At 36.9% G+C, this 14,176-nt stretch overlaps 1 protein-coding gene across 1 annotated transcript; it reads right to left on the bottom strand.

The window, feature by feature from the left end:
* Nucleotides 1–290: 290 nt before the first annotated feature.
* LOC127856337 (uncharacterized) lies at nucleotides 291–8,777 on the bottom strand. Its single transcript, XM_052392472.1, has 2 exons — nucleotides 8,678–8,777; nucleotides 291–3,293 (listed from the first exon to the last, which is right to left on the bottom strand). Exons 1-2 carry the CDS (start codon nucleotides 8,693–8,695, stop codon nucleotides 2,475–2,477), a joined length of 837 nt encoding a protein of 278 aa, XP_052248432.1. The 5' UTR covers nucleotides 8,696–8,777; the 3' UTR covers nucleotides 291–2,474.
* Nucleotides 8,778–14,176: the final 5,399 nt, after the last annotated feature.

The raw sequence follows: 14,176 nt of genomic DNA, 5'->3' as shown, positions 1-14,176 counted from the left end.
ACTTTACGCACATGCATTAAACCCAGTTTTCTCAGAACACGACACAATTAATGTCGTTTTCAATTGCTAAGCATACTTTACTACCTTTTATGTGAACAAATTTATCAAAATTTCATTAAGTTTCATAAAAAACGATTTAAATCCCGCACATGCTTCTATTAAATCATACCCATTCAAAGTGACAGCCAAGTGATAGTCGGTAAACGGGGTATTATAGACTAACAAATTATTGGCTTAAACGCAAGTTTATATAAGAATAAATGCGTTAAATAAAAATTCAGGACACAAGCTTCCAAGATAATATAGATTTTTAATGTTGTTGTTTTCTGATTACTAATGCATTATTTATCAATGTAAAATAAGTCGATGTCATGCATGGTCACAGATTTCATATAAAACAACATAGTGAACTTTTCATTTCTTTGAAAATTTGAGCTGGCCCAACATGTGATTGAAAGGTCTCTTAATAACAACCCTGAACAGTGAAATTTTAAAATTAGCATGATGAATGAGGATATCACACTATGGACACACTGTTTTTATTGCAAAATTTTGAACTTGACCTTCATGTGTGTCATTAACCTTTGAGGTAGGGAGACAGTTGTTAAACATGGCATGCAGTCTCAACAGGGTAAATTGTTAGTAAGTTATATTAAAAATGCATGATGAAATATGAAGCCACCATCCGGACAAGTTGTTATATGGCCAACTTTTAGCTTTTACAGTTTCACCATGAGGAGACGGAGTTTACCAAGCCACATCGGCTTCTCATGGTGGACATTAAAGGGACTGTCAACCACGACAACGAAGAAAAGTTCTAAAATACTGTATTTTTTTATATTGATTAAAATATCACAACTGGTATATTACATTACTTGAAAAAAGTCATATTTTCAGTATATTTGCTAATACAATTTTACTGGGTATGTCTACCAGGTAACTACCAGTTAATTATAAATAACGCAAGTAGATTAATTGTAATCGTCACATGGTAAACCCAGGAATGCAAATTGTGCATGGGTAGTGAATTGTATTTATTTTATATATAAAATGATCAATCTTATTGCGTTATTTATAGTGTGTATATCGTTATGTCACCTATTTTCGCAATGTACTTTCGATTTCACATCGTGAAATTTTATTACAGAATATACTGAACATATGAAAACTTAACAACTTTTTTGCAACTTTAATAATTGTACAAAAATACAGTATTTTAGAACTTTTCTTTTCTTCGTCGTCGTGGTTGACAGTCCCTTTAAGGTAGGTACTTTTAATAATAATCGATGTCAAAGTAACAGTCCAGACAAGATATTTTATAACCATCTTTGACCTTTGATCCCGATGTTTGACCTCAACCTTAAAAGCGGAGAGACAAGTGTCATACATGACACAAGGTCTCCCCATGGTGGCCATTTAACGTAAGTTATTTTAAAATTAAACAAGGGCTGTTTGTAAAACATGCATGCCCCCCATATGGGCTGTCCGTTGTAGTGGCAGCCATTGTGTGAATACGATTTTTGTCACTGTGACCTTGACCTTTGACCTAGTGACCTGAAAATCAATAGGGGTTATCTGCGGGCCACGATCAATGTACCTATGAAGTGTCATGATCCTAGGCAAAAGCGTTCTTGAGTTATCATCTGAAAATCATTTTACTATTTCGGGTCACCATGACCTTGACCTTTGACCTTGTGACCTCAAAATCAATAGGGGTCATCTGCAAGTCATGATCAATCTACCTATGAAGTTTCATGATCCTAGGCGTATGCGTTCTTGAGTTATCATCCGAAAACCATTTTACTATTTCGGGTCACTGTGACCTTGACCTTTGTCCTAGTGACCTCAAAATCAATAGGGGTCATCTTCAAGTCATGATCAATCTACCCATGAAGTTTCATGATCCTAGGCATATGTGTTCTTGAGTTATCATCCGGAAACCATTTTACTATTTCGGGTCACCGTGACCTTCACCTGTGACCTAGTGACCTCAAAATCAATAGGGGTCATCGGCAAGTCATGATCAATCTACCCATGAAGTTTCATGATCCTAGGCTTATGTGTTCTTGAGTTATCATTCAAAAACCATTTTACTATTTCAGGTCACCGTGACCTTGACCTTTGACCTAGTGACCTCAAAATCAATAGGAGTCATCTGCGAGTCATGATCAATGTACCTATGAAGTTTCATGATCCTAGGCCCAAGCGTTCTTGAGTTGGACGGACAGACCGACCGACAGACCGACATGAGCAAAGCAATATACCCCCTCTCGTTCGAAGGGGGGCATAATAAAAAATGACAAATTTGTAACAATTAACACAACTAAAACACTAACACTAACATAACTAATTATTAACACATCAACAAATCTGGCAAAACATTTTGCATTATCCATACCTTAAATAATTTATAAATTAAAACACCTTATACTGTGTAGCACTATTGGAACACATCCATTTATCTAACATGTCTGCTATCTACCATGTGGAACCGGCAGAGGCCTTGGAGAGGTCAAGGTCAGAGATTGACCTTGTGACCTTGGAGTCCTAGGCACATTGCTATAAACAGAATCCATCACAGAGCTTCGATGAGTCCCAGAGCCGTCAAGGATAGTCCCGGGTTCTAATTGATCATACATATGTACACGAATGTTTGACATGCTTGCGTTGCTATTTACAGATAGCGAAATGAGGTCATCGTGCTGAGGCAAACCCAGCAAAAGGTCTGGGTCATTGTGACCTCTCCCAAGGAAGTGAAGCGGAATACTATTCTGAATCACCGGAACTTCCCTCAGCTCACTGGACACTGACTGTTTTCTCTTATGAGTTACTTTGGCACTTGTTTGCTGGCTGGGTAAAGAAACTTTAACATGCAAAGGGGGTGGTGGAAGTTTCCTAGTTAACTCCAGAGTTGTCTCTTTCAGTTTTGTGTTATTTGTCTCTATCACATCTCCGTTTGGCTTAATAGTTTTTTGCACTTTCTTCGGAGTTGGTTTACAACCTGTGTGAGTCACGACAGCCACTGTTGAAAGCACATGTTTACTTGCTTCTTTTTTACTTTTGGCACCTTTTGCACCAAAAGAAAGACTTGTGGCTTTAACCATATCTTTGGAATCCATAGACTGCATTTCCCTTGACTGGTTTACTGAAGATTCAGACACAGATCTTGATTTATCAGTTGAGTACTTGGAAACCAGTCTAATTTCTAGACAGCAGCAGACAACAGGGGCACAGTCTACACAGGAGACACAGCACCTGGTACAGCAGGCCTTACCGTCAGCGCCACCTAGCCTCTTTGAACAGAAACAAGAGAAACAATTAATCAATCTTCATGATGAGTCATCAATAGAAAGCATTACATTTTTAATATTGTAAGACAATAAATGTTCATCCATGAGGTTAAATTGTTGGAACTATTTATATCAGAAATTGAAGCAGGTACAGTCTAGCACTCAATCCATGTAACCACAAATTTATTCCCATCTTCCTTGAATAATTTATTCTTTCAAATGTTTTTCAAAGGTTCTAAAATGTCAAGGTAGCTTTGTTTGTTGTCATTTTAGTTGCATACACTCCATGCTTTCTCTACAGGGTCTTCCGAGATGTTAGTGCAGAGACCAGACAGACGATGGAAGAGGAGTTTTGCAGTGGGAAACAGACACAAAGACATGGTTTCATAGTCTATGACAAAACTGAACTGGGATATGTACAATTAATTGATGTTTAAAATTTCAACAGTCTTAATATTGTCTTAAGGTTTAATCAATTAATAGGTTTCAAACAAGAGGGCCTAAAAGGCCCAAAGTCGCTCACCTAAGATACAAAGGAACTGACCTGTTCTGTGCTGCCAAAGATATCATTAGAACAAATGTTCTGACCAAGTTTCATAAAGAGTGAACTATAAATGTAACTTTTTGAGTCCTTACAAGGTTTCACTAAAGCAATATAAGGATAACTTCCCTGCCCCCTGGCGGCAATGGTTTTTAACAGACCAGAACTATTTTCTAAGTCATCCAAGATCTCATTAAAAAAAAAAGTTCAGACCAAGTTACATGATGACTGAACAATAAATGTGACTTTAAGAGTGTTCTTAAGTACTTTAAGAGTGTTCTTAAGTACTTTAAGAGTGTTCTTAAGTACTTTAAGAGTGTTCTTAAGTTCTTTAAAAAGAGTGTTCTTAAGTTTTAACTATAGGCATATAAGGAAAAATTCCCCGCCCCCAGGCCACAATGTTTTTTAACCAACCGGATCAATTTTAAAATTCCTCTTAAGTATAATTGGGACATATCTTCTGACAAAGTTTCATGAAGATCGGACAACAAATGTGGACTTAAGAATGTTAACAAGGTTTTACAATAGCCATAAAATGAAAAATGCCCCGCCCCATATAAAGAAAAATGCACCATCCCCTGGCAGCCATGTTTTTCAAGCAACTCAAACCATTTTCGAACTCTTCCAAGATATCATTGAGAAAAATCTTCTGACCAGTTTTCATGATGATTGGACAATAAATGCTAACTCTTAAGTGGTTAACAAAATTTTACTATAGCCATAGAAAAAAAAATCCCCCCACCCCCTAGGGGCCATGTTTTTCAACAGACCTGAATTCTTTTTGAACACATCCAAGATATCAGTATAACAAATGTTCTGACCATTACAAGTTTTAAAAATAGCCATATAAGAAAAAATGCAGCGCCCCCTTAAGGGCCATGTTTTTCAACCAACCGGACCCATTTTCAAACTGATCCAAGATTTCATCGGGACAAATCTTCTGACCAAGTTTCATGAAGATCGGACAATAAATGTGGACTCAGAGTGTTAACAATGTTTTACTATAGACATATTTAGCCATATAAGGAAAAATGCCCCGCCCCCTGGCGGCAATGATTTTTCAAGCAACTGTAACCATTTTCGAACTCTTCCAAGATATCATTGGGGCAAATCTTCTGACCAAAATTCATGATGATCTGACAATAAATGTGGCCTCTAGATTGTTAACAAGGTTTTACTATTGCCATATAAGGAAAAATGCCCTGCCCCCTGGCGGCCATGTTTTTCATCCAACCTGAACCATTTTCAAACTCTTCGAAGATATCATTGGCACAAATCATCTTACCAAATTTCATATAGATGTGGCCCCTAGAATGTTAACAATGCAAATGTTGACACAGCACGATGCACAACGCACGACGGACAAAAAGGGATCACAAAAGCTCACCATGAGAACATTGTGCTCAGGTGAGCTAAAAAGAGAATTTAACACTACAAGGATTGGTTAACAATATAAAAATGGAGAAAAAGGTTTGAACAGCTATAAGAAGTCATATCACATATATTCAACAAAGTGGTGCATATTCAGCAAAAATGCACAAATCTGGTGTAGACAACATTCCAATATTTTTAAGAATGCTAAACACTGACTTACATACAAGGATGACATATGCAAAACAACTAAGTAACCAAACCACGATGTTAATGAAATGAATATCTATTATTGTGCTTTTAATTACATTGCAAAGGTGCACACAACAACTAAGTTACAAAAACACAAAGATGTTAATAAAATGAATATCTATTATTGTGATTCTAATTACATTGCAAAGGTGCACACAACAACTAAGTTACCAAACCACAAAGATGTTAATGAAATGAATATCTATTATTGAGATTATAACAACATTGCAAAGGTGCACACAACAACTAAGTTACCAAACCACAAAGATGTTAATGAAATAAATATCTATTATTGAGATTATAACAACATTGCAAAGGTGCACATAACAACTAAGTTACCAAACCACAAAGATGTTAATGAAATGAATGAATATGTATTATTGTGATTCTAACAACATTGCACAGGTGCACACATCAACTAAGTTACCAAACCACAAAGATGTTAATGAAATGAACGAATATGTATTATTGTGATTCTAACAACATTGCAAAGTATGGTTCAGACTGTTATGCATTAACATTTTATCTGGATGATGTAACATGAGCCCCGTTTTGGGAAAATGGGGCTTTATTCATGTATGTAAAATGCCGTCCAAGATTATCCTCAGCAGTTCTCACAGCTAATCAGGGAGAATGTTTGCTGCTATAATGGAATTTCCCGCTTCAAGAAGGTCTCTTTTAAAGCAACAAGAGTTGTGTTTGTAAAACACAATGCCCCCCCCCCCCCACAGCAGCTTTTTTAGAGAAAATAAAGGTCACAGTGACCTTAACCTTTGACCTAGTGACCTCAAACCATGTTTAATTGTAGATCTCAATGAGATGCATGTGAAGGTTAAAGAACATAGACCCAAGAATTTTCATTTTATGAGCAAGGTTAAGGTTTGGGACAGAAAAACACTTACAATTACAGACAGACAGGCCAAAAACAATATACCCCCTCTTCTTCCAAGGGTGGCATACAAATCCAGGCTAGGCAAAAAGTCTCGTTTGTGATGAGCCTAAGCAGACTGCACAGGCTTCTCTAGGACCACAATTTATGCACATTAATTAAGCCCCATGTTCCAGAGAGAGACTCATATTGAATTCATCTGACAAATATAATAATTAGCTATCGATCAATATCAAAATCAATAAAGCTCTATTACATGAGTTAAAATGAACAAGAAATTCTTAGAACTAAAAATACAGTGTAATCAACTCATACACACTTGTTCCATAAAATTAAAAGAAGAGGGCAAAGAGGGTCCAAAAAACATACCTGAGTTTATGTTAATCAGAAATTGCTTTTAATATTGATACCGTAGTAAGCATTAGCAACCCTGAAGCCCCCGTTTTTAAGTCCACATGAACTGTGCCTAGATATGATTGGCTAAATGCATTGACCAAATAACATGAAGTGCTGGCAATATATGTGGCCTCCAGTGTTAAAGTTTTTCTCAATTTGACCAATTGTTTTTTACTACTCCTCATTTACAAACTGTTCACAATTACGATTGGGATAAATGGTGTGACCATACTCTGTTAAGATTTGGAAAGACATGTGACACATAGAATGTAAATATGACCTTTTAAGTAAAGCCTTATTTAACAAGAGCACCGCCTTGCGGGTGCAGACCGCTCATCTATTTTCTTTTTAAAGGTGAAGGGACTCTCAATTTCAATCACAAAGGAGGGGTGTATAGTGTGGGGGTGTGGACATTTATTACATTATCTTCCAACAATGCGTAAAAAAAATGCAAAAAAAAAGGGGGGAGGGGGTGGGGGGGGGGAGGGGATTCTTGGTTGCGATGGTTGGACGATATTTCAAAAATAAAATAATAAAAATAAATATTTGTGTTTTTTGGCAGTTTCAAAAAAAATAATTTGGGGGGGGGGTGTGGGGGGTATATTGTGAGGGTGTGGTGGTCATTTGTGTGAAAGCAATAGCCTTGATACTTTAGAAGTAAAGTAGATCGAAACACAAAATTTAACCATATATTCAAAGTTACTAAGTCAAAAAAAGGTCATAATTCTGTAAAAATGACAACCAGAGCTATGCAACTTGTCCTTTTACTGTACCCTTATGATAGTTTGCGAGTGTTCCAAGTATGAAAGCAATATCTATGATACTTTAGGGGTAAAGTGGACCAAAACACAAAACTTAACCAAATTTTTAATTTTCTAAGTATAAACTATAAAAGGGCCCATAATTCCGTCCAAATGCCAGTCAGAGTTACATAACTTTGTCTGCACAGTCCCCTTATGATAGTTAATAAGTGTTGCAAGTATGAATGCAATAGCTTTGATACTGTAGGAATAAAGTGGACCTAAACACAAAACTTAACAAAATTTTCAATTTTCTAAGTATAAAAAGGGCACATAATTCTGTCAAAATGCCAGTCAGAGTTACATAACTTTGCCTGCACAGTCCCCTTATGATATTTAGTAAGTGTTGCAAGTATGAAAGCAATAGCTTTGATACTTAAGGAATAAAATGGACCTAAACACAAAACTTAACCAAAAGTATAAAAACGGCACATAATTCTGTCAAAATGCAGGACAGAGTTATCTAACTTTGCCTGCCCAGTCCCCTCATGATAGTAAGTAAGTGTACCAAGTTTGAATGCAATAGCATTGATACTTTCTGAGAAAGGGGACCTGAACGCAAAACTTAACCGGACGCCGACGCCAAGGTGATGACAATAGCTCATAATTTTTTTTCAAAAAATAGATGAGCTAAAAACACATCGATCTTGCAACAAGATCGATCTTGCAACATGATTGCGCTATCATTGTAACAAATTTTCTGACAAAGTTTCATAAAAATTGGACTATTGGTGTCACCTCTAATCTTTTAACAAGCTTTGTATGGCCCAAGTAATCTAGTTTTGGCCCCAATTCCCAAAATATTAAAACATATTCTGACCATGTTTCAATTTTCTGTAAATTGGGTAAGAAATGTTGCCCCTGGAATGACACAGAGGTACATGGTATTGAAGCAAAAGGCAACCACAAAAGCTCACCATCAGCACAGTTTGCTGAGGTGAGATTGCAAGCACCAGTATAGAGTTCTAAAGATGCAATTCTTGCATATGCATATTCTAGAAAGCAAAAGACATGCAGTCCCCCCCACCAAAAAAAAAAAAGATTATTCTGTTCACAAAAATGAAACTCTTTTAAAGTGCCACATGAACACAGGCTTCCTTGAGCTACTAAAGTGACAGACATCTGCCTGGATACTTACAGAAAGGAGACAACACATGAGTGTATGAAACTAAAGTGACAATGGAGTTATCTGCCTGTGATAGGCTGATGCTGGAGAGTTCCACAGTCGTCGCACAGCTGTAGGAATAGAAACAGCATAGCCATACAGTCACTCAATGGTAAAAGATAAATTAAGATTATGCTTCATAACACATTGAGTTATTCAACTCATGAATCATGGCAGAATGTTATTGATATCTTTAGAACATTAAATAGTAAAAGATAAATTGCCTTGGTCTGGGAAAATGGGGCTAATACATGTGTGTAAAGTGCTGTCTCACATAAGTCTGGGGCTAATACATGTGTGTAAAGTACTGTCTCACATAAGTCTGATGGGGCTAATACATGTGTGTAAAGTGCTGTCTCACATAATGGGGCTAATATGTGTGTGTAAAGTGCTGTCTCACATAAGTCTGGGGCTAATACATGTGTGTAAAGTACTGTCTCACATAAGTCTGATGGGGCTAATACATGTGTGTAAAGTGCTGTCTCACATAATGGGGCTAATACATGTGTGTAAAGTGCTGTCTCACATAAGTCTGGGGCTAATACATGTGTGTAAAGTACTGTCTCACATAAGTCTGATGGGGTTAATACATGTGTGTAAAGTGCTGTCTCACATAATGGGGCTAATACATGTGTGTAAAGTGCTTGTCTCACATAATGGGGCTAATACATGTGTGTAAAGTGCTGTCTCACATAATGGGGCTAATACATGTGTGTAAAGTGCTGTCTCACATAATGGGGCTAATACATGTGTGTAAAGTGCTGTCTCACATAATGGGGCTAAAACTATGTGTAAAGTGCTGTCCCACATAATGGGCTAATACTGGTGTGTAAAGGTCTGTCTCACATAAGTCTGTGGCTAATACATGTGTGTAAAGTGCTGTCTCACATAAGTCTGGGGCTAATACATGTGTGTAAAGTGCTGTCTCACATAAGTCTGGGGCTAATACATGTGTGTAAAGTGCTGACTCACAGTGAAAATGGGGCTAATACATGTGTGTAAAGTGCTGTCTCACATAAGTCTGATGGGGCTAATACATGTGTGTAAAGTGCTGTCTCACATAATGGGGCTTATACATGTGTGCAAAGTGCTGTCTCACATAATGGGGCTAATACATGTGTGTAAAGTGCTGTCTCACATAATGGGGCTAATACATGTGTGTAAAGTGCTGTCTCACATAATGGGGCTAATACATGTGTGTAAAGTACTGTCTCACATAATGGGGCTAATACATGTGTGTAAAGTGCTGTCTCACATAATGGGGCTAATACATGTGTGTAAAGTGCTGTCTCACATTAGTCTGTGGCTAATACATGTGTGTAAAGTGCTGTCTCACATAAGTCTGTGGCTAATACATGTGTGTAAAGTGCTGTCTCACATAATTCTGGGGCTAATACATGGTGTGTAGAGTGCTGTCTCACATAAGTTTGGGGCTAATACATGTGTGTAAAGTGCTGTCTCACATAAGTCTGGGGCTAATACATGTGTGTTAAGTGCTGTCTCACATAATGGGGCTAATACATGCGTGTAAAGTGCTGTCTCACATAATGGGGCTAATACATGTGTGTAAAGTGCTGTCTCACATAATGGGGCTAATACATGTGTGTAAAGTGCTGTCTCACATAAGTCTGTGGCTAATACATGTGTGTAAAGTGCTGTCTCACATAAGTCTGTGGCTAATACATTGTGGTAAAGTGCTGTCTCACATAAGTCTGGGGCTAATACATGTGTGTAAAGTGCTGTCTCACATAAGTCTGTGCAGCTGGCAAACAGTAATAAGGGACAACATTGTTCCCCATGATTTGGAATTTGTTTAGAAGAGAATTCTTTAAAAAACGCAGAAAGTAATGTCACTTATTGGTCTGTATGGACTGCACAAGATATTCTTGAATTACAATTTAAACACATGTAGTAAGTCCCGTTTTCACAGAGTGAAGTTTAAATAAAGATTATGCTGTGAAAAACATTCAGTTATTAAAATCAGTATGTTCTCCTCTTTTACTTTCCTTCAATTAACCCTTTTTCAACATCTAACTATAGATGTAATACATATGCACATAAGTTCCTGTTTTAGTTTTTCCATTCAAATGTAAGAAGGTGTAAATGGAAGGACGGACACCGAGCAATCATGCATGAAACACTACAGCAGGTTATTGACACCATTAAAATGCATTCAAATAATGTCAGTGAATAATATAATACCAAATATACCCCAAGAAGAAATAATAAAATTTAACAATTATCATACAAACTTGTTTAGTTGTATTATTAGAAGTAAAAATTATAATTAACAAATGATGAAATTTGAAAAAAAAAGCGTAAACAAGTTTAATTAAGATGATTACAATAGTTTGTTTACTTGTTCGAATTTAAGAATGACAAGAGCACCCGCATTAACGGGTGCCACGCTTGGCTGTGAAAGCTTGTCAATTTTTTATTTTATTTCTTTTTTTTTTTTAAAGGTCACAGTGACCTTGACTTTTGACCTAGTGACCCAAAATGGGTGTGGCGTGTAGAACTCATCAAGGTGCATCTTCATATGAAGTTTCAAAGTTGTAGGTGAAGGCACTTTGATTTTAGAGGCAATGTTAAGGTTTTAGCACGACGCCGGCAGACGGCGAGCAGGCTATGACAATAGCTCGGGTTTTCTCCGAAAACAGCCTCGCTAAAAATCAGTGGATGATTTCTAAGCCTAGAAAGCTTGCATTATCACAGGCTTCATGCAACAGAAACCTTCACCCTATCAGACTTATCCAACTCAGACTTGGTTTCAGTACATAAGTTGTCATGGGAACACTGAGCCTAATGCATGAGTATTTTTAAGTGTTGTTTCACCTACACAAGCTCATGCAGGAAAACAGTGACCCTCCGACAGTTGATTTAAGATTAAAAGACAATATATCAAATACTGTAAACTGATTTATATCCGTTAGCATTACATTGTGTGTTTTAATAAAAAAAATCCTATTTTAAGGATACATTTGTGATTTCTGATTTTGGCAAAACATGAATTTGAATTGCTCATTTTCAATATGTTTTTAATACATGTCTGCAATACATTGCTGTTAGGTGAGGGAGTGACTGGCAGGAGTTGAGCCATGGTTATCATATGCCAATAAACTTGTCCATTTCTATAAGATATAGTACCCAGCCCAGTTAATTGAATGCCAATAAACTAGATCAGAATTCGTCAGATTTAAATTGCATTATTGTCTTTGATCATAATATGTTTTGGCTGTTTAAAATATAGCAGCCCGGGAAATAAAATACCCACACTAAGCCTGTAGATGCTAACAATTAGCTATAATTCTTACTACACATGTAGTATCATGTAAACAAAGTTAATGGTTCTCCTTTTTTGAAGTATCTGGATTTATCTGAATTGCCAAACATGGATGTGTGCATTGATTACGTGGGATATTAATATCCTTCATGCCTACAGTAGAACGGACATTGAAAATAATTATTTGTTGGGATCAAAAATTCTTGGATCCTTCAACCCAAGAAATCAACACAAATTATTTTTTAGCACACCGTAAAAGTGTAAAGTTACTACCCTGAGCAACCTGTTCAAATTGCAAGACATGATACAGGACAACACTTCAAGTCCATGCATTAGGCAAAATTTTCCCACGACAGGCATAATTTAAGAATTGGGAAGAGTGGTTTTCAACACCATGCATGGGTCGCTACATGCAACACTCTTGTGTGAGAGACGTACCTTGACAGGCAGGAGTCCTGGCCCTCGTCCGCACAGCACTGACACAGGAGGCAATCTATACAGCTCACTTCTGTACACAGAAATCACTGGGTTTTTTTTTACACATTTTGGGAATGGAGCCGGGACCATTTGGATTGGGAAATAGATTTTTCCACATTTTGGGAATGGCCCGCCCAAAGCCCTTTGGATTGGCAAATATCACTTTGTTTCAAAAAGTATAAAAATTGATGTTGAACATTTATTTTTTTCGGAAACAATACATAAGAATTAAGATAAGTGTTTTTTTTAAATATTTGGAAACCTCCAATTGTGAATTTTAGGCAATCTTTTGATTGAGATGGTAATGGGGTTGAATTTCACTCCAAAATTTGAACAAAAATACAAGAGGAAAAAACAACACTGAATTAAGACATCAGCATGAACTCACGCTTTGTGTTTTACTTTATTTGAATCAGTATGATCTGAATCAGTAAACTTTATTTTTTGTATTTAACAAGAGCTGTGTTTGTGAAAACAATACAATGCCCCCTACTGTTGCTTTGAAACCGAACGGCAGCTATTTTAGACAAAAGGGCCTGAAAGGCCCCAAAGTCGCTCACCTGAGATAACAAGATGTTATTGGGACAAATCTTCTGACCAAGTTTCATGAAGATATTATCGGAATAAATCTTCTGACCAAGTTTCATGAAGATCAGACAGTAAATGTGGCCTCTAGAGTGTTAACAAGATTTTACTATAGCCATATATAGTCATATAAGGAAAAATGCCGCGCCCCTTGGCAGCCATGTTTTTCAAGCAAAGATAACAATTTTCAAACTCATCCAAGATATCATTGGGACAAATCTTCTGACCAAGTTTCATGAAAATCAGAAAATAAATGTGGCCTCTAGAGTGTTAACAAGGTTTTACTATAGCCATATAAGGAAAAATGCTCCCGCCCCCTGGCGGCCATGTTTTTCAACCAACCGTCATCATTTTTGAACTTGTCCAAGATATCATTGGGATGAACCTTCTGACCAAGTTTCATGAAGATCAGACAATAAATGTGGCCTCTAGAGTGTTAACAAGATTTTACTATAGCCATATAAGGAAAAATTCCCCGCCCCTTAGCAGCCATGTTTTTCAAGCAAACGTAACCATTTTCGAACTCATCCAAGATATCAATGAGACCAATCTTTTGAACAAATTTCATGAAGATTGGACACTAAATGTGTGTTAACAAGGCAAATGTTGACGCCAGACGACGGTCGACCCACGGCGGGCAAAGGCGATCACAAAAGCTCACCATGAGCACGTTGTGCTCAGGTGAGCTAAAAAAAGGTTATATTTTGAATGAAACGGTCACATTGACCTTGACCTTAGACCTAGTGACCTCAAACCATGTGAGATTGTAGATTTCAATGAGATGCATGCACATGTGAAGTTGTATAAAAACATAGACCCAAGACTTTTTATTTTATGAGCAAGTTAAAGTTTTGGGACAGACACACACATACAATGACAGACAGACAGACAGGCCAAAAACATATACCCCTGATCATTCAATCTGGGGGCATGAAAAGTTCCAGTATAATTACTTCATTATTCAAAATAATTAAGTTCTAAATGTTGGTCAATAACATGTAAGCTATAACATAACCACATTTCCTATAACATGTACATGTAATTTAAATTCAAATAAAACAATTTGGCATGTTTTCAAATTGTTTAAAATCCAATCAAAGAAAAGAATTTTGAGAAATAAGGAAAGG

Source organism: Dreissena polymorpha, chromosome 13 (assembly GCF_020536995.1).
Source record: "Dreissena polymorpha isolate Duluth1 chromosome 13, UMN_Dpol_1.0, whole genome shotgun sequence".
In the NCBI taxonomy this organism is placed as follows: domain Eukaryota; kingdom Metazoa; phylum Mollusca; class Bivalvia; order Myida; family Dreissenidae; genus Dreissena; species Dreissena polymorpha.
The sequence above is the reverse complement of the archived record's forward strand: the minus strand, read 5'-3'. Positions and strand labels throughout refer to the sequence as shown.